The sequence below is a fragment of the Salvelinus fontinalis genome, chromosome 2 (genome assembly GCF_029448725.1).
Source record: "Salvelinus fontinalis isolate EN_2023a chromosome 2, ASM2944872v1, whole genome shotgun sequence".
Lineage (NCBI taxonomy): Eukaryota > Metazoa > Chordata > Actinopteri > Salmoniformes > Salmonidae > Salvelinus > Salvelinus fontinalis.
This window is the reverse complement of record NC_074666.1, coordinates 14599027-14624529: the sequence shown is the minus strand read 5'-3', so window position 1 is coordinate 14624529 and position 25503 is coordinate 14599027. Positions and strand designations below refer to the sequence as shown.

General features: G+C 47.3%; 1 protein-coding gene across 5 annotated transcripts in view; it reads right to left on the bottom strand.

The window, feature by feature from the left end:
* ptpn13 (protein tyrosine phosphatase non-receptor type 13) overlaps nucleotides 1-25503 on the bottom strand; it is a 142926-nt gene that overhangs the window by 32739 nt on the left and 84684 nt on the right. For 4 of the 5 annotated variants that reach the window (XM_055864576.1, XM_055864549.1, XM_055864559.1 and 1 more), the window contains exons 14-25: nucleotides 23247-23385; nucleotides 22861-23013; nucleotides 22257-22439; nucleotides 21553-21715; nucleotides 12881-13032; nucleotides 12619-12765; nucleotides 12284-12423; nucleotides 7732-7841; nucleotides 5350-5439; nucleotides 3994-4101; nucleotides 1988-2119; nucleotides 518-1014 (exon numbers count right to left, since the gene is read on the bottom strand). In XM_055864576.1, the coding sequence (XP_055720551.1) occupies nucleotides 518-1014; nucleotides 1988-2119; nucleotides 3994-4101; nucleotides 5350-5439; nucleotides 7732-7841; nucleotides 12284-12423; nucleotides 12619-12765; nucleotides 12881-13032; nucleotides 21553-21715; nucleotides 22257-22439; nucleotides 22861-23013; nucleotides 23247-23385 (2014 nt within the window). The remainder of the gene's footprint in view (nucleotides 1-517; nucleotides 1015-1987; nucleotides 2120-3993; nucleotides 4102-5349; nucleotides 5440-7731; nucleotides 7842-12283; nucleotides 12424-12618; nucleotides 12766-12880; nucleotides 13033-21552; nucleotides 21716-22256; nucleotides 22440-22860; nucleotides 23014-23246; nucleotides 23386-25503) is intronic. The other variant, XM_055864553.1, reaches the window with a different exon arrangement.

The window sequence follows — 25503 nt, the reverse complement described above, 5'->3', positions numbered from 1 at the left end:
AGGCAACAGACATGCAGAGAGAATAACAGGAAGTAGTTTTAGAGGAGGGGGAGGAATTGGTATAGGAAGTATAACATATGAAAGGATCAAGATGCAGCCATACTATAAATACGCTGTATTGCATTTGTTAAAATTCTAAATGCAATGACATGTAGCCAGACATGATTAAACAAAACATGCAATTAGTTTGTAAAAAACGTCGAGCATTTGAGAGGCTGTTTGTTAACGTCATGCATCTTTGTAGTGGCATTGTATAGTCTACCTTGAGGATACCTACAAACATATGACTAAATACTAGGGACTGTTTCTCAGGTAGTTTTCAGGTGATACACAAGATGTTCAACACTATTCGCTGTACATGTTGCTCTTGAATTTGATCTTGTAGCCTACTGACTTCCAGACATGTCAAAAGCACCACCAGAGAAAAACTCTCTCCATTACAGGTAACTGAAACAGAGCTGGCACCTGTTGAACTCTTGTTAAAGTTGTGTCAGAAAAAACACCGGCCGCTACCTACCTTTTTAAACTTAGGTTTCTCTTGACTACTAGAGTACGTCTCCTCATCCATTTCAGAGTCCCCTCTATCTGAATAGTCTGGGTCTTTAGGGACCTCAGGGATCTTAGCTTTCCTGGTTTTGGGTGGCAACGCCGGTGGAGACGCTTTGAGTGGGTCGAAGGTCAAGGCGATGTTGTTGCTTCGATCCTGGTGATGGAGTATGGATACGGGTACTGAGGCAGCTTCAGTGGGCAGGGTGCGATGGGGGTGGGTGCCGTTGACGGGGGTCTGGAGGGGTGCATTGGTGCTCTCGGTCCTGGAGTCCTGTGAGCGGAGGCTGCTCTGGTGTGGGACAGTGGAGACAGACGGGAGGGTGGTGGTGGTGGGGAGAGGAGGGCTGGGGGAGCCTGTTCCTGCGTCCTGTTCCTCAATTGAAGACTCAAAGTCCAGGTCCTGTTGTCGCTGTCCGGAGACCGCCAGAGGAGCCTGTGGTTTATAAACAAACCCTGACGGAGGCTCTAGAGGAGACAGACAGGAATACTGGTTATGATTGCACTGCTACTGATTATAAAGCGTGACATATAGATGTTTGAGGCACTATAAGCGCCTCAAACATCTATAACTACATTCATAAAGGATACTAGTTATAAGATTACTCTAGCCTAACCCCAGCCAGGCAGACCTAGCGCTAACCCCAGCCAGTCAGACCTAGCGCTAACCCCAGCCAATCAGACCTAACGCTAACCCCAGCCAGTCAGACCTAGCGCTAACCCCAGCCAGTCAGACCTAGCGCTAACCCCAGCCAGTCAGACCTACCTCACTTCCTATGAATATCCTCTTTGTAATGCATTATAAGTGCATTTATAACAGCTTATGAGCTTTACATAATGTAAAAATAATTCAGGACAAAGGCTCTTTTAACTGCTCGTAAACATCTATAATAAGTACACGGCTACCTTCATAGAGTCTCTCTCTGGGCTGCGAGTCTTACATAATGAATCGTGCGGAATGATTAACCTCGGTTATTAAACAACTAGTTGACCTGACGTCGGTTCCATTCCATGACCTCCATTTAGTTACGTTGAATGTTTCTTTTTGTGAGAGAATTTCAAATCATTCACCAGAGAATTCATTAAGCAAATATTCAACCTAGTTCAGACGCAGAAACGTGGTAATTAACTATAATGACCATAATCCATTGCGCCTGTTTTTGTCGGCTCAGACAGAGACGGATCAGAGGGGAAGAGTCATTATTTCATTATGCATTTAAATGTTAAAAATAAATAAATCTAAAACTGTTTGAACCGAAATCGCCTTAAAGCACTAATCTCTCAGCACTAATAATGGAATATAATGCACAACAAGAGGTGCTTACTCAAACATCTATAATAACTACATATAAAGAGCATTTCTCTGGGCTGTGAGCGATACATAATGCATTATAATGCACGACATAGCTGCTAATAACTGCCCATAAACTTTTATAACTACCTTCATAAAGCCTCTCTCTGGGTTGAGACACCACCAGCGTGACATCATCGGGGGCGCTCTGCAGGACCTCGGTGGCAGCAGTGTGGAGAAGGCCCTCTAGGTTCACCTCATTCACAGAGATTAGACGGTCCCCTGCAGAACACAACACACACTAGTACTGTCACTCACACTGCACATACTGGAGCAATCTGGAGTCATCTATTCCACACAATTCAGATATGGCTCTCTGAACGTTACAAAGTAAGGCTTCCTGATGGATGCAAAAGACACTTTTCTGAACCATTTACACTATACAGTATCAGTGAAAAGTTTTAGAACACCTACTCATTCAAGGGTTTTTCTTAATTTTACTATTTTCTACATTGTATAATAATAGTGAAGACATCAAATCTATGAAATAACACATATGGAATCATGTAGTAATAAAAAAAGAAAGAAGTGTGAAACAAATCAAAATATATTTTACATTTGAGATTCTTCAAATAGCCACCCTTTGCCTTGATGACAGCTTTGCACACTCTTGGTGCTCTCTCAACCAGCTTCATGAGGTAGTCACCTGGAATGCTTTTCAATTAACAGGTGTGCCTTCTGCAAAGTTAATTTGTGGAATTTCTTTCCTTAATGCGTTTGAGCCAATAAGTCTGAATCTCAAATATTAAATATATTTAGATTTGTTTAACAATTTTTTGTTGTTGTTGTTACTAAATGATTCCATGTGTTATTTCATAGTTTTGATGTCTTCACTATTATTCTACAATGTAGAATAATAACAGTCAGTTCGTCAAATTTAATATGGACCGACTCCATATTAATGCCCATGATTTTGGAATGAGATGTTGGACGAGCAGGTGTCTACATACTTTTGGTCATGTAGTGTATATTACACAAGTAGGAGCAGGTGTCTACATACTTTTGGTCATGTAGTGTATATTACACAAGTAGGAGCAGGTGTCCACATACTTTTGGTCATGTAGTGTATATTACACAAGTAAGAGCAGGTGTCCACATACTTTTGGTCATGTAGTGTATATTACACAAGTAGGAGCAGGTGTCCACATACTTTTGGTCATGTAGTGTATATTACACAAGTAGGAGCAGGTGTCCACATACTTTTGGTCATGTAGTGTATATTACACAAGTAGGAGCAGGTGTCCACATACTTTTGGTCATGTAGTGTATATTACACAAGTAGGAGCAGGTGTCCACATACTTTTGGTCATGTAGTGTATATTACACAAGTAGGAGCAGGTGTCCACATACTTTTGGTCATGTAGTGTATATTACACAAGTAGGAGCAGGTGTCCACATACTTTTGGTCATGTAGTGTATATTACACAAGTAGGAGCAGGTGTCCACATACTTTTGGTCATGTAGTGTATATTACACAAGTAGGAGCAGGTGTCCACATACTTTTGGTCATGTAGTGTATATTACACAAGTAGGAGCAGGTGTCTACATACTTTTGGTCATGTAGTGTATATTACACAAGTAGGAGCAGGTGTCCACATACTTTTGGTCATGTAGTGTATATTACACAAGTTGGAGCAGGTGTCCACATACTTTTGGTCATGTAGTGTATATTACACAAGTAGGAGCAGGTGTCTACATACTTTTGGTCATGTAGTGTATATTACACAAGTAGGAGCAGGTGTCTACATACTTTTGGTCATGTAGTGTATATTACACAAGTAGGAGCAGGTGTCCACATACTTTTGGTCATGTAGTGTATATTACACAAGTACGAGGAGACCCTTTGGCTTGGTTTCAAAGACATGGTGCAATACATTTTAGACATCAAGTGCATTTTGTAAAGGATGCTATAATACACATTACATTATTAGTAGTAGTATAATACACACTACATGATTATTATTATCATTATCACATACTACATGATTATTATTATCATTATCACACACTACATGATTATCATTATCATTATTACACACTACATGATTATCACACACTACATGATTATTATTATAATACATAGTTTTCTCACTGACCTGGCTTGAGGCAGCCGTTGACATCAGCAGGACCCCCAGGAGTTATGGAGCTGATGAAGGTGCCAAGATCAACATGACCAGAGTTCTGCCCCCCTACTATCTGAAACCCTGTAGTAGACAGAGAGACAGCAGGTTAGTATGAACAGAGCAGAGTTCTGCCCCCCTACTATCTGAAACCCTGTAGTAGACAGAGAGACAGCAGGTTAGTATGAACAGAGCAGAGTTCTGCCCCCCTACTATCTGAAACCCTGTAGTAGACAGAGAGACAGCAGGTTAGTATGAACAGAGCAGAGTTCTGCCCCCCTACTATCTGAAACCCTGTAGTAGACAGAGAGACAGCAGGTTAGTATGAACAGAGCAGAGTTCTGCCCCCCTACTATCTGAAACCCTGTAGTAGACAGAGATACAGCAGGTTAGTATGAACAGAGCAGAGTTCTGGCCCCCTACTATCTGAAACCCTGTAGTAGACAGAGAGACAGCAGGTTAGTATGAAACGACCAGAGTTCTGCCCCCCTACTATCTGAAACCCTGTAGTAGACAGAGAGACAGCAGGTTAGTATGAACAGACCAGAGTTCTGCCCCCCTACTATCTGAAACCCTGTAGTAGACAGAGAGACAGCAGGTTAGTATGAACAGAGCAGAGTTCTGCCCCCCTACTATCTGAAACCCTGTAGTAGACAGAGAGACAGCAGGTTAGTATGAACAGAGCAGAGTTCTGCCCCCCTACTATCTGAAACCCTGTAGTAGACAGAGAGACAGCAGGTTAGTATGAACAGACCAGAGTTCTGGCCCCCTACTATCTGAAACCCTGTAGTAGACAGAGAGACAGCAGGTTAGTATGAACAGAGCAGAGTTCTGCCCCCCTACTATCTGAAACCCTGTAGTAGACAGAGAGACAGCAGGTTAGTATGAACAGACCAGAGTTCTGCCCCCCTACTATCTGAAACCCTGTAGTAGACAGAGAGACAGCAGGTTAGTATGAACAGAGCAGAGTTCTGCCCCTGTAACATAAAATGTGAAAAAGGGGTCTGAATACTTTCCGAAGGCACTGTAGCCCAATAGTGTTTCCCCTATGTTGGAGGTCCATCCATCACAGCTAAATGTTGTGACGTGGTAGTTGGCAGCACTAAATGAGGCTGTTTTTGTCTGAGAGTCTTAGTGCACGTCTATGCAGTGTACCTGCTCTAGGCCTGAAAACCCTTCTGAAAGCCGTGGGACTAACCTCAGCCATTTATCAGTGTCTCTGTATCAACTCAGCCGGTTCTATTCCAGGTTTCCATGGATCTGTTGCTTCCCAATCTGTCAAACCCCGTCCCGACAATCCAAGCTACACCACAGAGTAAGAAGGGAACTCACCCAGCCCAGACTTCACATCTTTCTTCAGATTGACCGTGGTAATCTCTCTCTCTGGGGAAGACAAGGCATTCAGCTTCGTCTTCAGGGAATCTTGGTAAAACGCCATCCAAGGAGAAGTATTTAGTTAGCTTTACAGAAGTGTGTATATAAAGCTACCGAAAACAAGATCATGTATGTGGTACGAAAATGAATGCACTCTCTACTGTAAGTCGCTCTGGATAAGTATGTCTGCTAAATGACTAAAATGGCTCTCGGGGCTCTAAAGTGCAACCAATTTGGTCACATATGAGACTAAATATTTTGCTGTGTGACCAGGAGTTTTATTTTGAGAGCAGTGTGTGACTACGAAAATAAAAATCCCAGATAATAATCAGGTCAAAAGATCTGACCCATATTATGGGTACAACATCAACATCTTCTGCTTCCTGTAGCAGATCGCCTGGACCGCATGTTCTAAAACTGCTCTCGCGTTGACACGGTTAACCATTTGTTCAGTCATGTTACTTCATTGCTAGCTAGCTAACTAACTAGCTGGTAACTTTACCAGTACATTCAGGGGGCACAGAAAGTAAGGAAGAGGGATACCTTCTTCAGAAGCTCAATGATCATAGCAATGAATGAATGACAGATCTCTTGCATGTCATCATCACAAATCTGATGTTTTATTTATTATTATAATAATACCATCCTTTTTCTCCCCAATTTTCATGATAACGATCTTGTCTCATCGCTGCAACTCCCCAACGGGCTCGGGAGAGGCGAAGGTCAAGTCATGTGTCAGCTGAAACATGACCCACCAAGCTTCTTAACACCCGCTCGCTTAACCCGGAAGCCAGCCGCACCAATGTGTCTGAGGAAACACCGTTCAACTGATGACCGAAGTCAACCTGCAGGCGCCCGACACGCCACAAGGAGTCGCTAGAGCGTGATGTACATTTAAACAGTACCACTATGAATCAAAACATCAAGGTTGTATTAAGTTGACAGAGGATTTCCTGTCCCACTGACCATAACACGTTAAATAATAAGAAGCGTGTTACAGGAACCTGGGTAACCTAATAACACGCTACGGTGAGCACATCACTCCGCAAGATAAATGACCTACATGATTAAATACATTAACTAAGTGTGAATGCACAGCATTATCTGTTGTGGGTGTGTGTCTGTACGCATTCTCTCCGGTCTAGTCACACAGACTGATGTAACACATTGCCCTGCTCTCTAACTGGGAGCAGCCTGTATGTATGACGTAGTGAAGAGGTTTAAACAGGCTAATAGCTTTAGCACATCTATATATCACTGTCATCCAGCGCAACAGAAGCAGTGTGTGTGTGTGTGTGTGTGTGTGTGTGTGTGTTGGCCAGTGGCTAATGGGAGTTAACACAGGCTAAGCTAGGGTAAAAGATCACGATACATTCTGGTGCCAAGCATGATGCTATGGTCCAATTTAGTGCACTATTAGGGAATAGGGTGCCATTTTGGCCACACATGGGGAACAGAAGCCAGAGTTCTGGAACTCTACCAATGAGACTTAGTGTTGTTGCAGTTACTTACCCCTATATAACTAAGCATAAATGCAGCTAAAAACCCACACTCACTAGACCGACAAGTGTCCCAAATGGCACCCTATTCCCTTTATAGGACTATAAAGGGAATAGGGTAGTAGTGGACTATAAAATAGTGGACTAACGGGAATAGGGTAGTAGTGGACTATAACGGGAATAGGGTAGTAGTGGACTATAAAATAGTGGACTAACGGGAATAGGGTAGTAGTGCACTATAAAATAGTGGACTAACGGGAATAGGGTAGTAGTGGACTATAGGGAATAGGGTAGTAGTGGACTATAAAATAGTGGACTAACGGGAATAGGGTAGTAGTGGACTATAGGGAATAGGGTAGTAGTGGACTATAAAATAGTGGACTAACGGGAATAGGGTATTAGTGCACTATAAAATAGTGGACTAACGGGAATAGGGTAGTAGTGCACTATAAAGCAGTGCACTATAAAAGGGAATAGGATGCCATTTAGGATGAAAACAATAGCTTGTTGAGAATGAGACAGAGCCCAAGGAGAACCTCCTGCCGGCGCCAGTCAGGGAGACGGGCGCCGACGCCAGTCAGAGAGACGGGCGCCGACGCCAGTCAGAGAGACGGGCGCCGACGCTAGTCAGAGCTCACACCTGGAAAGGGAACAAACAAGTATGGTATGCCTACCTGAATACAGGAAACATCCTCACATGGTTACTAGACATAACACATGGCGTTGGACAATGTTCACGGACAGACAGTGTTGGCACTGCCAAGGCCACTGTCAAAGCAAACAACCAAAAACAGAACGACAAGCACAGCGTGTCTCATAGCAACCAGAAAAAGACCCTGACCTACGACATCAGCATGTCCCGTCTCTTCCACGGAGGAGGAGTCAGACTCTTTCTGGAAGCTCTTAAGACTCCAGGCGGTGCTGCCGTGCGATGCTGAGGAGCCAAACCTTCTGTTGAGGAGAGAGAGAGAGAGAGAGAAGAGAGAGGAAGGAAGGAGAAAGAGCATTAACACCCTTCTACAGGGCCTCTACAGAGCATGATCTTTCTGTTACTATTCAATCCAGGGGGTAGGGGGGGGGGGGGCAAACTGATCTGGGACAGCCCAAACTATACTGCTGTATTAAAAGAGAAGGTCTTAGGATAGAACTAAATCCATATTCAGATGGTAGTTAATCTGTCGAAGCAAAAACAACAGAGAGACTGTGGCTGAATACAACAAACCCCTTCACTAATTAACATGGTGTTAATATGAAGCCCTGTTCTAGTCTATGGGTCAGAACCAAACACATTTTTAAGAACAGAGCAGAACGTCTTTCCATTCCAAAAGCCTAAAAAACAAAATCCGGTGGGAGGAAGATACGAGGGAAGACAGAAAGTACTGTCAACTCAGCACTGAACCAGAAAGGCCCTCCCTCGCCTCTCCTCCCCTAGAGGGCTAATTAAACACATGACGAGAACACCCACTGATCCACAGACAAAGGAATGAAGAGACATTACATAGTAAAGAGTCTGCTGTGATGCTGAAGGTAGGCAACCCCTGCCCTGCTCTAAGGTCAACTCAGTCCAGTGGCGACCCGTCATTCAGGACAGAGGCCCACCTGTTTTGAGTCCCACATTTTTTGCCTATTTTGCAAAGTTATTGTGGCATTAATACGTGTCACATATCAGTTTTCAAACAACGTAAAAAAGAATAATTAATAAAGCCCTGCATACAAACATGGTCTCTTTTTCATTTTCTTGAGTAAGGCAGCTCCAAAATGCAGGTGTTTCAGCCTAGCTCAGTGCTTTCTGTGGTGGTGGGGCAGCCAGCGGAAAATGCGGAGCGTAGGGGTTGGTAATGTTCTCTAGTTGCGCTGTGATTGGCTCAGTGTTCTGTCACTCATGGGGACACTAAGTCACTGCCAAATCTAAGGGTAGAGCTAGAAATTCAAGTCCTTTGGGTGCTGCCATAGAGTTACATTAGAATTGCACATCGGCCATTGAACATAAACATTACTCAATAAGTTGGAAATCATAAATTCAACAATGAGTGGTTTGGAAGGAATCAGTGGCTATCTGCAAGCACTGCAAAGCAATCACTAGCCTGCTACTCAGAGGAGTGGGTGTGGTCCCAATTCTCTCTAGAATTGTTTGGATGACTGAGGTGCCCAAAGTAAACTGCCTGTTACTCAGGCCCAGAAGCTAGGATATGCATGGCAGTATTCGATAGAAAACACTCTAAAGTTTCTAAAACCGGTAAAATAACATCTGTGAGTATAACAGACCTGATTTGTCAGGCAAAACCCCGGGCACAATCCATCCAGGGGTGGAAAAAAATTGAGGTCATTGGATTTTCCAATGCTTTTCTATGGGAAACCTGATTTATTAGGACCCAGATTGCAGTTCCTATGGCTTCTACTAGATGTCAACAGTCGTTAGAAATTGTTCGATGTTTTTTGTGGGGGGAAATTAAAAAGTGATCGTATTCTTTGTAAGTGTCACTCAGGTGGACTCTAGTCTTTTGGTGCGCGTGAACGACTGTGCGCTCCGTGTTGTTTTTCTCCAGTATTGGAAACAGTTTATTCCATCTTAAATTTTATCGATTATTTACATTTTAGGGTACCTGAAGTTGGATTAGAAATGTTGTTTAAAATGTTTGGACCAAGTTTACAGATAACTTATTAGATACTTTTTAAATCATGTTGGGCGAGTTGGAACCGGTGCATTTCTGAATCAAACGCGCCAAATAAATGGACATTTTGGGGATATAAAGAAGGAATTTATCGAACAAAACGACCATTCATTGTGTAACTGAAACATTTGGGATTGCAAAAAGATGAAGATCTTCAAAGGTAAGCGATTTACTTTATTGCTATTTCTGACTTTCATTATGCATTCGTTTGGTTGTAAAATGGGTTATGCTTTCGTATGCGGGGCGCTGTCCTCAGATAATCGCATGATGTGCTTTCGCCGTAAAGCATTTTGAAATCTGACACAGCGGCTGGATTAACAAGAAGTTTAGCTTTATTTTGATGTATGACACTTGTATTTTCATGAAAGTTAAATATTTATATTTCTGTAATTTGAATTGTGCTCTGCAATTTCACCGGATGTTGTCAAATCTATCCCGTTAACGGGATTTGATCGTTAAGAAGTTTAAGTGTCTCTTTTCCAAACTTAACATGATAAACATTCAACATTGGCCATGCTGTCAATCCATCATGATTTCTGCCGTGCTCAAAACAACTTAACTCAGAACTGGGAAATCTGATTTCAGTGAGTTCAAGACAACTGGGAACTCAGGGGAAAAAACAAACTCCGACTGGGAAAATACGTTTTGAACGGTCATCCAACTCGAAATTGTAAGTCGGGAACTCGGGCGTCTTTCTAGAGCTAGTACCTGAAGCTCACTGACATTATCATGATTGGACCTTGTTCTCCCCCCCCCCCTAAGAGTTCCCAGTTGTCTTGAAAGCACCATAAATTCAAAGAATACCAGACTTTGATTACAAAATTTGCCCACGAAGGACCGCCGCGCCACCTTCCTGTTCAAGTGACCACAACAAGGTGTGTCCAAAAATGTATTTATTGCTGCTGCATAAATGACGTAATATACCAGGGAGATATGTATACTGTAGCTAAGAAAGTAATACTAAGTGTATGTTGTGTAGTAAGTTGTTAGTAGCCTCACCCTAATAATTTGGTCTATTTTCCCCTCTTAATTTCACCTACTGTTCTGACTTGGTGGTGCACATGTAGCCTAAAGCCTGTTTTAGAGAAATTTCATCATTGAATATTGTAAGAGCTTTCAATGTCTGCTTATACGCCCCCTTTATTTATCCTATGCTTCTGACTTGGTGTACAGGGAGAACACTATTGCCCATGTTCTGAATTCTGGCGCTGTACATTTCAAAAGTGCTGAACAAATCGTTATATCGACTACGTCCCTGCTAGCTCGCGTATTAGTGCCTTAATCGAAATTACGGATGGCCTCTTACCCGCTTGTCGTCCTCTTATGCCATAGTTTGTCCATCTCAATTGTCAGTAGAAACCACATTTGTTTAAGTCAGCCATGTTTTTTTTTTAAAGCAGTAAAAGAGGCTGAATGAACTGCTTCACTGCCAGACAAGGCTCCACTCCACTGTAGCAGTGGTCATGTGTTGGGAGTCTGCAGTTGGGACAGCTTTATATGTAGGCCCTAACAGTTTGTGGGCAACGTTTGTCACCGTTATAGTGCACTTAATGTATTGTTTAGTGTTGTGACTTTGCTGGCACTCATCCCCCCCATTTGTTTGTTTGCCCCACCAAGATGAATGTTAGAAATGGCCACCGGCTCAGTCAGGACGACACAGTGTTGTCTGCTGCAATAAGAACCTTCTTTATTCAAAAGCTCGGGCTGTTTCTATGGAGCACCAAAACATTGCCTGACAAAGTCAGATTCTGCTTTCAATGAAGAGTAGGCTGGAGAAGGAAGCAGAACACATGAAAAGAGCTGGGATTGGCCTGGCAGGTAGTCTAGCGGTTAGGGCGTTGGGCCAGTAACCGAAATGTTGCTGATCGAATCCCCTGAGCTGACAAGATAAACATCTGTCGTTCTGCCCCTGAACAAGGCAGTTAATCCACTGTTCCCCGGTAGGCTGTCATTGTAAATAAAAATGTGTTCTTAACTGACATGCCTAGTTAAATATAAGTTAAATACAATAAAAGTTTTGTTATTGATTAAGCATTTCACTGTTAGTCTACACCTGTTGTTTACAAAGCATGTGACTAATAAAATGTGATGATTTGATTAGACCCAAACATGTGTCACGACTTCCAAAGCCGGTCCCTCTCCTTGTTCGGGCGGTGCTAGGCGGTCGACGTCGCCGACCTTCTAGCCATCATTGATCCATTTTTCATTTTCCATTGGTTTTGTCTTGTCTTCCTACACACCTGGTTCCAATCCCAGTCATTATCCTGTTGTGTATTTAACCCTCTGTTTCCCCTCATGTCCTTGTCAGATATTGTTTGTTGTAAGTAGGTGTGTTATTTTGTTCTTGGTGTGTTATTTTGTTCTTGGTGTGTTATTTTGTTCTTGGTGTGTTATTTTGTTCTGGTGTGTTATTTTGTTCTTGGTGTGTTATTTTGTTCTGGTGTGCGACGGGTTTTGCACCCTATTATGATATTTTTGTATACTTTGGTTTTCGGAGGATTTTTGAATGTTTATTAAACAGCTCCGTTTTTTACCAAGTTCATTCTCCTGCGCCTGACTTTGCATTACAACATGCCATTTTCCAAAATGTTTTATCGTTATGGTAACATATACCGTAATCCATCTTCTAAATCAATATCAGGGAAGTGTTTTGGATCATCGGATGGTCTCTCCCTTTAACTAAAGAGGCTTAGGTGAGCACTTAAGGTATAGGTGACTCACCTATCCTGCTGGTAAGCTACAGAGATGGAGTCTGTGTCTGAGCTGGCTCGGTGGTGGCAGTCCAGGAGCTGGGCATGGTTCACAGCAGACTGAGACTGGCTGTTGAAGGAGACTGCACGGTGCTCTGGAGATTCAGGCACCTGGATAGAGCCATACATGGATAGATAAATATTTTAATAGCTACTTAGATGGAACTTTATTTATCATCTCAGATGGGAAAATGTCATACAACAGTAGATAAAAACACACACAACAAAAATAATAAAATACATAGTCAGGAGCCATAAGAAGTGCCATAGACATCCATAAGACAGCATGATTAAATGGCATCATACCTGGCCCAGGTTGTGGTGTGATCTGCTCATCATTAGCCGGGCATTGGAAGGGTGGTGGTGGTGGGGGCCGAGGCCGGAGTTGAACCCAGGGAAGAGCACCTCTTCCTGGGCATGGAGCCGGCCGCCAGGAGCCTTGTTCAGGGCCACCTGAGATAAAAAGTTTTTCACAAAAAATGGATGTAATTAAAACTACACACCACAAAGAACATAGAGGAACTGGGGATTGGACCGGGGATTTATAAAGATGTAAAACATCAATTACCTCTGAGTAGGAAATCCTCTTCAGGTCTGAGTCTGAGTGCGCGGAGCGGGCTGAGGAGCTAGGGGTCAGGCTGGCAGAGCTCACGGCCCTCCCCATCCCCTCCACCCCCCCCTGGCCCAGAGAATACTGCAGGAGGTTCAGTGGAGAGTTCTCTGTGGAACAGGGAGAAGTACCAGGTAGGATATTATGACAAGACATTATCAGAGGGTCTTAAATGCTAAATCTTATACAATAATTCATATAACTGAAGTGTAAAGTAAAGGTTAACTAAAATGTATGTCTCCACCCCATAAGTAGGTCTAACAGAATCAGTTAAATTGTTCTATTGTTTAGGATGAGGACATGTGACAAAGCTCATGTAGACATGCTGTAGTTAAGTTCACCACCTCCCTCTACTCTACCCAGGATGGAAGGGGGAGGAGTCAGTGTCTCTCTACTCTACCCAGGATGGAAGGAGGAGGAGTCAGTGTCTCTCTACTCTACCCAGGATGGAAGGGGGAGGAGTCAGTGTCTCTCTACTCTACCCAGGATGGAAGGAGGAGGAGTCAGTGTCTCTCTACTCTACCCAGGATGGAAGGAGGAGGAGTCAGTGTCTCTCTACTCTACCCAGGATGGAAGGGGGAGGAGTCAGTGTCTCTCTACTCTACCCAGGATGGAAGGAGGAGGAGTCAGTGTCTCTCTACTCTACCCAGGATGGAAGGGGGAGGAGTCAGTGTCTCTCTACTCTACCCAGGATGGAAGGAGGAGGAGTCAGTGTCTCTCTACTCTACCCAGGATGGAAGGGGGAGGAGTCAGTGTCTCTCTACTCTACCCAGGATGGAAGGAGGAGGAGTCAGTGTCTCTCTACTCTACCCAGGATGGAAGGGGGAGGAGTCAGTGTCTCTCTACTCTACCCAGGATGGAAGGAGGAGGAGTCAGTGTCTCTCTACTCTACCCAGGATGGAAGGGGGAGGAGTCAGTGTCTCTCTACTCTACCCAGGATGGAAGGAGGAGGAGTCAGTGTCTCTCTACTCTACCCAGGATGGAAGGGGGAGGAGTCAGTGTCTCTCTACTCTACCCAGGATGGAAGGGGGAGGAGTCAGTGTCTCTCTACTCTACCCAGGATGGAAGGGGGAGGAGTCAGTGTCTCTCTACTCTACCCAGGATGGAAGGAGGAGGAGTCAGTGTCTCTCTACTCTACCCAGGATGGAAGGAGGAGGAGTCAGTGTCTCTCTACTCTACCCAGGATGGAAGGGGGAGGAGTCAGTGTCTCTCTACTCTACCCAGGATGGAAGGGGGAGGAGTCAGTGTCTCTCTACTCTACCCAGGATGGAAGGAGGAGGAGTCAGTGTCTCTCTACTCTACCCAGGATGGAAGGAGGAGGAGTCAGTGTCTCTCTACTCTACCCAGGATGGAAGGGGGAGGAGTCAGTGTCTCTCTACTCTACCCAGGATGGAAGGAGGAGGAGTCAGTGTCTCTCTACTCTACCCAGGATGGAAGGGGGAGGAGTCAGTGTCTCTCTACTCTACCCAGGATGGAAGGAGGAGGAGTCAGTGTCTCTCTACTCTACCCAGGATGGAAGGGGGAGGAGTCAGTGTCTCTCTACTCTACCCAGGATGGAAGGGGGAGGAGTCAGTGTCTCTCTACTCTACCCAGGATGGAAGGGGGAGGAGTCAGTGTCTCTCTACTCTACCCAGGATGGAAGGAGGAGGAGTCAGTGTCTCTCTACTCTACCCAGGATGGAAGGGGGAGGAGTCAGTGTCTCTCTACTCTACCCAGGATGGAAGGGGGAGGAGTCAGTGTCTCTCTACTCTACCCAGGATGGAAGGGGGAGGAGTCAGTGTCTCTCTACTCTACCCAGGATGGAAGGAGGAGGAGTCAGTGTCTCTCTACTCTACCCAGGATGGAAGGAGGAGGAGTCAGTGTCTCTCTACTCTACCCAGGATGGAAGGAGGAGGAGTCAGTGTCTCTCTACTCTACCCAGGATGGAAGGAGGAGGAGTCAGTGTCTCTCTACTCTACCCAGGATGGAAGGAGGAGGAGTCAGTGTCTCTCTACTCTACCCAGGATGGAAGGAGGAGGAGTCAGTGTCTCTCTACTCTACCCAGGATGGAAGGAGGAGGAGTCAGTGTCTCTCTACTCTACCCAGGATGGAAGGAGGAGGAGTCAGTGTCTCTCTACTCTACCCAGGATGGAAGGAGGAGGAGTCAGTGTCTCTCTACTCTACCCAGGATGGAAGGAGGAGGAGTCAGTGTCTCTCTACTCTACCCAGGATGGAAGGAGGAGGAGTCAGTGTCTCTCTACTCTACCCAGGATGGAAGGAGGAGGAGTCAGTGTCTCTCTACTCTACCCAGGATGGAAGGAGGAGGAGTCAGTGTCTCTCTACTCTACCCAGGATGGAAGGAGGAGGAGTCAGTGTCTCTCTACTCTACCCAGGATGGAAGGAGGAGGAGTCAGTGTCTCTCTACTCTACCCAGGATGGAAGGAGGAGGAGTCAGTGTCTCTCTACTCTACCCAGGATGGAAGGATGAGGAGTCAGTGTCTCTCTACTCTACCCAGGATGGAAGGATGAGGAGTCAGTGTCTCTCTACTCTACCCAGGATGGAAGGAGGAGGAGTCAGTGTCTCTCTACTCTACCCAGGATGGAAGGAGGAGGAGTCAGTGTCTCTCTACTCTACCCAGGATGGAAGGAGGAGGAGTCAGTGTCTCTCTACTCTACCCAGGATGGAAGGAGGAGGAGTCAGTGTCTCTCTACTCTACCCAGGATGGAAGGAGGAGGAGTCAGTGTCTCTCTACTCTACCCAGGATGGAAGGAGGAGGAGTCAGTGTCTCTCTACTCTACCCAGGATGGAAGGAGGAGGAGTCAGTGTCTCTCTACTCTACCCAGGATGGAAGGAGGAGGAGTCAGTGTCTCTCTACTCTACCCAGGATGGAAGGAGGAGGAGTCAGTGTCTCTCTACTCTACCCAGGATGGAAGGAGGAGGAGTCAGTGTCTCTCTACTCTACCCAGGATGGAAGGAGGAGGAGTCAGTGTCTCTCTACTCTACCCAGGATGGAAGGAGGAGGAGTCAGTGTCTCTCTACTCTACCCAGGATGGAAGGAGGAGGAGTCAGTGTCTCTCTACTCTACCCAGGATGGAAGGAGGAGGAGTCAGTGTCTCTCTACTCTACCCAGGATGGAAGGAGGAGGAGTCAGTGTCTCTCTACTCTACCCAGGATGGAAGGAGGAGGAGTCAGTGTCTCTCTACTCTACCCAGGATGGAAGGAGGAGGAGTCAGTGTCTCTCTACTCTACCCAGGATGGAAGGAGGAGGAGTCAGTGTCTCTCTACTCTACCCAGGATGGAAGGAGGAGGAGTCAGTGTCTCTCTACTCTACCCAGGATGGAAGGAGGAGGAGTCAGTGTCTCTCTACTCTACCCAGGATGGAAGGAGGAGGAGTCAGTGTCTCTCTACTCTACCCAGGATGGAAGGAGGAGGAGTCAGTGTCTCTCTACTCTACCCAGGATGGAAGGAGGAGGAGTCAGTGTCTCTCTACTCTACCCAGGATGGAAGGGGGAGGAGTCAGTGTCTCTCTACTCTACCCAGGATGGAAGGGGGAGGAGTCAGTGTCTCTCTACTCTACCCAGGATGGAAGGAGGAGGAGTCAGTGTCTCTCTACTCTACCCAGGATGGAAGGAGGAGGAGTCAGTGTCTCTCTACTCTACCCAGGATGGAAGGAGGAGGAGTCAGTGTCTCTCTACTCTACCCAGGATGGAAGGAGGAGGAGTCAGTGTCTCTCTACTCTACCCAGGATGGAAGGGGGAGGAGTCAGTGTCTCTCTACTCTACCCAGGATGGAAGGGGGAGGAGTCAGTGTCTCTCTACTCTACCCAGGATGGAAGGGGGAGGAGTCAGTGTCTCTCTACTCTACCCAGGATGGAAGGGGGAGGAGTCAGTGTCTCTCTACTCTACCCAGGATGGAAGGGGGAGGAGTCAGTGTCTCTCTACTCTACCCAGGATGGAAGGAGGAGGAGTCAGTGTCTCTCTACTCTACCCAGGATGGAAGGGGGAGGAGTCAGTGTCTCTACTCTACCCAGGATGGAAGGGGGAGGAGTCAGTGTCTCTCTACTCTACCCAGGATGGAAGGGGGAGGAGTCAGTGTCTCTCTACTCTACCCAGGATGGAAGGAGGAGGAGTCAGTGTCTCTCTACTCTACCCAGGATGGAAGGGGGAGGAGTCAGTGTCTCTCTACTCTACCCAGGATGGAAGGGGGAGGAGTCAGTGTCTCTACTCTACCCAGGATGGAAGGGGGAGGAGTCAGTGTCTCTCTACTCTACCCAGGATGGAAGGGGGAGGAGTCAGTGTCTCTCTACTCTACCCAGGATGGAAGGGGGAGGAGTCAGTGTCTCTACTCTACCCAGGATGGAAGGGGGAGGAGTCAGTGTCTCTCTACTCTACCCAGGATGGAAGGGGGAGGAGTCAGTGTCTCTCTACTCTACCCAGGATGGAAGGGGGAGGAGTCAGTGTCTCTCTACTCTACCCAGGATGGAAGGGGGAGGAGTCAGTGTCTCTCTACTCTACCCAGGATGGAAGGGGGAGGAGTCAGTGTCTCTACTCTACCCAGGATGGAAGGAGGAGGAGTCAGTGTCTCTCTACCCAGGATGGAAGGAGGAGGAGTCAGTGTCTCTCTACTCTACCCAGGATGGAAGGGGGAGGAGTCAGTGTCTCTACTCTACCCAGGATGGAAGGGGGAGGAGTCAGTGTCTCTACTCTACCCAGGATGGAAGGGGGAGGAGTCAGTGTCTCTCTACTCTACCCAGGATGGAAGGGGGAGGAGTCAGTGTCTCTCTACTCTACCCAGGATGGAAGGAGGAGGAGTCAGTGTCTCTCTACTCTACCCAGGATGGAAGGGGGAGGAGTCAGTGTCTCTCTACTCTACCCAGGATGGAAGGGGGAGGAGTCAGTGTCTCTACTCTACCCAGGATGGAAGGGGGAGGAGTCAGTGTCTCTCTACTCTACCCAGGATGGAAGGGGGAGGAGTCAGTGTCTCTACTCTACCCAGGATGGAAGGGGGAGGAGTCAGTGTCTCTACTCTACCCAGGATGGAAGGGGGAGGAGTCAGTGTCTCTCTACTCTACCCAGGATGGAAGGGGGAGGAGTCAGTGTCTCTACTCTACCCAGGATGGAAGGGGGAGGAGTCAGTGTCTCTACTCTACCCAGGATGGAAGGAGGAGGAGTCAGTGTCTCTCTACTCTACCCAGGATGGAAGGAGGAGGAGTCAGTGTCTCTCTACTCTACCCAGGATGGAAGGGGGAGGAGTCAGTGTCTCTCTACTCTACCCAGGATGGAAGGGGGAGGAGTCAGTGTCTCTCTACTCTACCCAGGATGGAAGGAGGAGGAGTCAGTGTCTCTCTACTCTACCCAGGATGGAAGGGGGAGGAGTCAGTGTCTCTACTCTACCCAGGATGGAAGGGGGAGGAGTCAGTGTCTCTCTACTCTACCCAGGATGGAAGGGGGAGGAGTCAGTGTCTCTCTACTCTACCCAGGATGGAAGGAGGAGGAGTCAGTGTCTCTCTACTCTACCCAGGATGGAAGGGGGAGGAGTCAGTGTCTCTCTACTCTACCCAGGATGGAAGGGGGAGGAGTCAGTGTCTCTACTCTACCCAGGATGGAAGGGGGAGGAGTCAGTGTCTCTCTACTCTACCCAGGATGGAAGGGGGAGGAGTCAGTGTCTCTACTCTACCCAGGATGGAAGGGGGAGGAGTCAGTGTCTCTCTACTCTACCCAGGATGGAAGGGGGAGGAGTCAGTGTCTCTCTACTCTACCCAGGATGGAAGGGGGAGGAGTCAGTGTCTCTCTACTCTACCCAGGATGGAAGGGGGAGGAGTCAGTGTCTCTCTACTCTACCCAGGATGGAAGGGGGAGGAGTCAGTGTCTCTACTCTACCCAGGATGGAAGGAGGAGGAGTCAGTGTCTCTCTACCCAGGATGGAAGGAGGAGGAGTCAGTGTCTCTCTACCCAGGATGGAAGGGGGAGGAGTCAGTGTCTCTACTCTACCCAGGATGGAAGGGGGAGGAGTCAGTGTCTCTACTCTACCCAGGATGGAAGGGGGAGGAGTCAGTGTCTCTCTACTCTACCCAGGATGGAAGGGGGAGGAGTCAGTGTCTCTCTACTCTACCCAGGATGGAAGGAGGAGGAGTCAGTGTCTCTCTACTCTACCCAGGATGGAAGGGGGAGGAGTCAGTGTCTCTCTACTCTACCCAGGATGGAAGGGGGAGGAGTCAGTGTCTCTCTACTCTACCCAGGATGGAAGGGGGAGGAGTCAGTGTCTCTACTCTACCCAGGATGGAAGGGGGAGGAGTCAGTGTCTCTACTCTACCCAGGATGGAAGGGGGAGGAGTCAGTGTCTCTCTACTCTACCCAGGATGGAAGGGGGAGGAGTCAGTGTCTCTACTCTACCCAGGATGGAAGGGGGAGGAGTCAGTGTCTCTACTCTACCCAGGATGGAAGGGGGAGGAGTCAGTGTCTCTACTCTACCCAGGATGGAAGGAGGAGGAGTCAGTGTCTCTACTCTACCCAGGATGGAAGGGGGAGGAGTCAGTGTCTCTACTCTACCCAGGATGGAAGGGGGAGGAGTCAGTGTCTCTACTCTACCCAGGATGGAAGGAGGAGGAGTCAGTGTCTCTCTACTCTACCCAGGATGGAAGGGGGAGGAGTCAGTGTCTCTCTACTCTACCCAGGATGGAAGGGGGAGGAGTCAGTGTCTCTCTACTCTACCCAGGATGGAAGGGGGAGGAGTCAGTGTCTCTCTACTCTACCCAGGATGGAAGGGGGAGGAGTCAGTGTCTCTACTCTACCCAGGATGGAAGGGGGAGGAGTCAGTGTCTCTACTCTACCCAGGATGGAAGGGGGAGGAGTCAGTGTCTCTACTCTACCCAGGATGGAAGGGGGAGGAGTCAGTGTCTCTCTACTCTACCCAGGATGGAAGGAGGAGGAGTCAGTGTCTCTCTACTCTACCCAGGATGGAAGGGGGAGGAGTCAGTGTCTCTACTCTACCCAGGATGGAAGGGGGAGGAGTCAGTGTCTCTCTACTCTACCCAGGATGGAAGGGGGAGGAGTCAGTGTCTCTCTACTCTACCCAGGATGGAAGGGGGAGGAGTCAGTGTCTCTACTCTACCCAGGATGGAAGGGGGAGGAGTCAGTGTCTCTACTCTACCCAGGATGGAAGGGGGAGGAGTCAGTGTCTCTCTACTCTACCCAGGATGGAAGGGGGAGGAGTCAGTGTCTCTACTCTACCCAGGATGGAAGGAGGAGGAGTCAGTGTCTCTCTACTCTACCCAGGATGGAAGGGGGAGGAGTCAGTGTCTCTCTACTCTACCCAGGATGGAAGGGGGAGGAGTCAGTGTCTCTCTACTCTACCCAGGATGGAAGGGGGAGGAGTCAGTGTCTCTACTCTACCCAGGATGGAAGGGGGAGGAGTCAGTGTCTCTCTACTCTACCCAGGATGGAAGGGGGAGGAGTCAGTGTCTCTCTACTCTACCCAGGATGGAAGGGGGAGGAGTCAGTGTCTCTACTCTACCCAGGATGGAAGGAGGAGGAGTCAGTGTCTCTCTACTCTACCCAGGATGGAAGGGGGAGGAGTCAGTGTCTCTCTACTCTACCCAGGATGGAAGGGGGAGGAGTCAGTGTCTCTCTACTCTACCCAGGATGGAAGGGGGAGGAGTCAGTGTCTCTCTACTCTACCCAGGATGGAAGGGGGAGGAGTCAGTGTCTCTCTACTCTACCCAGGATGGAAGGAGGAGGAGTCAGTGTCTCTCTACTCTACCCAGGATGGAAGGAGGAGGAGTCAGTGTCTCTCTACTCTACCCAGGATGGAAGGAGGAGGAGTCAGTGTCTCTCTACTCTACCCAGGATGGAAGGAGGAGGAGTCAGTGTCTCTCTACTCTACCCAGGATGGAAGGAGGAGGAGTCAGTGTCTCTCTACTCTACCCAGGATGGAAGGAGGAGGAGTCAGTGTCTCTCTACTCTACCCAGGATGGAAGGAGGAGGAGTCAGTGTCTCTCTACTCTACCCAGGATGGAAGGAGGAGGAGTCAGTGTCTCTCTACTCTACCCAGGATGGAAGGAGGAGGAGTCAGTGGAACACTAACCCACCACCATGTTGTCTGACTGGAACACTAACCCACCACCATGTTGTCTGACTGGAACACTAACCCACCACTATGTTGTCTGACTGGAACACTAACCCACCACCATGTCTGACTGGAACACTAACCCACCACCATGTTGTCTGACTGGAACACTAACCCACCACCATGTTGTCTGACTGGAACACTAACCCACCATCATGTTGTCTGACTGGAACACTAACCCACCACCATGTTGTCTGACTGGAACACTAACCCACCACCATGTTGTCTGACTGGAACACTAACCCACCACCATGTTGTCTGACTGGAACACTAATCCACCACCATGTTGTCTGACTGGAACACTAACCCACCACCATGTTGTCTGACTGGAACACTAACCCACCACCATGTTGTCTGACTGGAACACTAACCCACCACCATGTTGTCTGACTGGAACACTAACCCACCACCATGTTGTCTGACTGGAACACTAACCCACCACCATGTTGTCTGACTGGAACACTAACCCACCACCATGTTGTCTGACTGGAACACTAACCCACCACCATGTTGTCTGACGTCTTACCTAAGTCCTGCAGCTCCTGGTTGTTCTGTCGGGCCTTCGTCTGGAGGTGGAACTTGTGCTGAGCAGAGCAAAGGCACAGCAGGTACTGACAGGTCTTGTTGCTGTCTGTCTGGAACAGGTGTTTAATCCCGTCTGACGTGTTCTGAAGACAGATCTTCTTCTTCTGCAGAGAAACGGAAGGATAAGAAAAGTGAGTGAGAGAAATACAACAGGAAAAAAATTGCATTCCATGAGTGTTGGAGAAATTTTACAAAGCAATGCAGAAGAAACAGGGTACATTTCCAGTGAGTGAGAGAAACATTACACCAGACTAGAGGCTTCACTTTTATCATTTATAGACTAAGTCTTTTGAAATGTTGAGATTAATTAACATATTGGATTTATAGAGCACCTAGTCGAAAGCCTTTAACATAAGTACCTCATCGTCCCCCACACGACATGTCTATTAAAAGGGGTGGCAGAAAGCCTAGTGGTTAGAGCGTCGGAGCAGTAACCGAAAGGTTTCTGGATCGAATCCTCGAGCTGACAAGGTAAAAAAAACTGTAATTCTGCCCCTGAACAAAGCAGTTAACCCATTGTTCATAGGCTGTCATTGTAAATAAGAATTTGTCCTTAACTGACTTGCCTGGTTAAATAAAATTAAAATAAAACGATTTAATGATGGAATTGAACTCTGCTTGGAGTTCAGAGTGCAATACACTTACTGTGAAAGAAATCTTCTTGGTTTCTCTCCAGGGGAACCTTAGTACTGGGGTTCTGTTTCCATTCAGGACCTCAAAGATGAGGACACCCTTGGAGAAGACCCCTAGCATGATACCTGTCTGGGACCGCTTCTCAGGGAGGACACGGTGGAAGTGAACCCCGTACTCTGTCAGCCTCTGGCTAGCCTTCAGGAAAGAAAACAGGATGAAAGGAGTCTTTAAAACTCAAAAACAGGGATTACGATCATAATTACGATCACCATAACGTTTCAGCATCTTTACGTCATTTGACATAGTAGTTCTTGAAGCCTGGTCCCAGATCTGTTATCAAGTTGGAAAGACAGAATAAACAGATCTGGGACCAGGCTAGGCTAGCCATCTGGGACCAGGCTAGGCTAGCCATCTGGGACCAGGCTAGGCTAGCCATCTGGGACCAGGCTAGGCTAGCCATCTGGGACCAGGCTAGGCTAGCCATCTGGGACCAGGCTAGGCTAGCCATCTGGGACCAGGCTAGGCTAGCCATCTGGGACCAGGCTAGGCTAGCCATCTGGGACCAGGCTAGGCTAGCCATCTGGGACCAGGCTAGGCTAGCCATCTGGGCACTTACCTTGAGAAACTCAAACTCTGTCTCTGCCTCTGTGGCTCCATAGTATGTGCTGTGTAGTTTAAGCAGTTCTTCCTTGATGGAGCTCTGGTCAATATTATCCAGCACAGAGGCAGACATGTAATGTTCCATTCTGAAGTACGTCTTTCCATGGAGCTAGAAGAAACAGATGGTATAATTGTAGCCCTCACATATAGGCTTTGGTCGGCTTCCTGGTTCCAGATTAAGCCGACTCCTGGACTAAAAAGGCATGTTCAATGGAGAGCCTCAACTGAAATAGCTTTTTAGTCCAGGATTGGATTAATCTGGTCTAGGAAACCACCCCATTATGTCAATGTGGTAAACACTGTATAATAACTATACTACTACTGTAGAGGAGGGATTACTACCTCTGCCTGGTAGTCACCAAACTCTGCCTGAAGAGCCAGGGACGCCAGGAGCATGGCATTCTCCATGTCACAGCACACCCTCTCCTCCAAGATATCCTTCCTCAGCTGCAAGTAGTACTGGTGTTTTGTCATGGTGTGTCTGGAGTGGAGCACAGTATTGATACTTTATTCTGAAGCAGGCTATTGTTGTTTAACCAAGGGGCTTGTTTCACTTCAGCTAAAGGCTCTGACTAACCTGGTCCCAGATCTGTTTGTGCTGTATAGTTCTATTGGTTGTTTCCAAGCTTGGCACAGATCTGAGACCAGGGTCCATATTATGATGATTTATTTAGAATTCAAGGCACACTTAACCAGCATGTCTACCACAGCATTCTTTATTATAGTAACAATAAAAACCCTTGAATGAGTTAAGTGTGTCCAAACTTTTGACTGGTACTATATACACTGCTCAAAAAAATAAAGGGAACACTTAAACAACACAATGTAACTCCAAGTCAATCACACGTCTGTGAAATCAAACTGTCCACTTAGGAAGCAACACTGATTGCCAATAAATTTCACATGCTGTTGTGCAAATGGAATAGACAAAAGGTGGAAATTATAGGCAATTAGCAAGACACCCCCAATAAAGGAGTGGTTCTGCAGGTGGTGACCACAGACCACTTCTCTGTTCCTATGCTTCCTGGCTGATGTTTTGGTCACTTTTGAATGCTGGCGGTGCTCTCACTCTAGTGGTAGCATGAGACGGAGTCTACAACCCATACAAGTGGCTCAGGTAGTGCAGCTCATCCAGGATGGCACATCAATGCGAGCTGTGGCAAGAAGGTTTGCTATGTCTATCAGCGTAGTGTCCAGAGCATGGAGGCGCTACCAGGAGACAGGCCAGTACATCAGGAGACGTGGAGGAGGCCGTAGGAGGGCAACAACCCAGCAGCAGGACCGCTACCTCTGCCTTTGTGCAAGGAGGAGCACTGCCAGAGCCCTGCAAAATGACCTCCAGCAGGCCACAAATGTGCATGTGTCAGCATATGGTCTCACAAGGGCTCTGAGGATCTCATCTCGGTACCTAATGGCAGTCAGGCTACCTCTGGCGAGCACATGGAGGGCTGTGCGGCCCCCCCAAAGAAATTCCACCCCACACCATGACTGACCCATCGCCAAACCGGTCATGCTGGAGGATGTTGCCGGCAGCAGAACGTTCTCCACGGCGTCTCCAGACTCTGTCACGTCTGTCACATGTGCTCAGTGTGAACCTGCTTTCATCTGTGAAGAGCACAGGGCGCCAGTGGCGAATTTGCCAATCTTGGTGTTCTCTGGCAAATGCCAAACGTCCTGCACGGTGTTGGGCTGTAAGCACAACCCCCACCTGTGGACGTCGGGCCCTCAAAACACCCTCATGGAGTCTGTTTCTGACCGTTTGAGCAGACACATGCACATTTGTGGCCTGCTGGAGGTCATTTTGCAGGGCTCTGGCAGTGTTCCTCCTGCTCCTCCTTGCACAAAGGCGGAGGTAGCGGTCCTGCTGCTGGGTTGTTGCCCTCCTACGTCCTCCTCCACGTCTCCTGATGTACTGGCCTGTCTCCTGGTAGCGCCTCCATGCTCTGCAGAACCACTCCTTTATTGGGGGTGTCTTGCTAATTGCCTATAATTTCCACCTTTTGTCTATTCCATTTGCACAACAGCATGTGAAATTTATTGTCAATCAGTGTTGCTTCCTAAGTGGACAGTTTGATTTCACAGAAGTGTGATTGACTTGGAGTTACATTGTGTTGTTTAAGTGTTCCCTTTATTTTTTTGAGCAGTGTATATACAGTAAGTCAAAAGTTTGGACATACAGTGCCAGTCAAAAGTTTGGACACACCTACTCAAAGGTTTTTCTACATATATTGCATCATGTAGTAACCAAAAAAAGTTCAACAAATCAAAATATATTTATATTTGAGATTCTTCAAAGTAGTGACCCTTTGCCTTGATGACAGCTTTGCACACTCTTGGCATTCTCTTAACCAGGTTCTCCTGGAATGCTTTTACAACAGTCTTGAAGGAGTTCCCACATATGCTGAGCACTTGTTGGCTGCTTTTCCTTCACTCTGCGGTCTAACTCATCCCAAACCATCTCAATTGAGTTGAGGTTGGGTGATTGTGGAGGCCAGGTCATCTGATGCAGAACTCCATCACTCTCCTTCTTGGTCAAATATCCCTTACACAGCCTGGAGGTGTGTTGGGTCAATGTCCTGTTGAAAAACAAATGATAGTC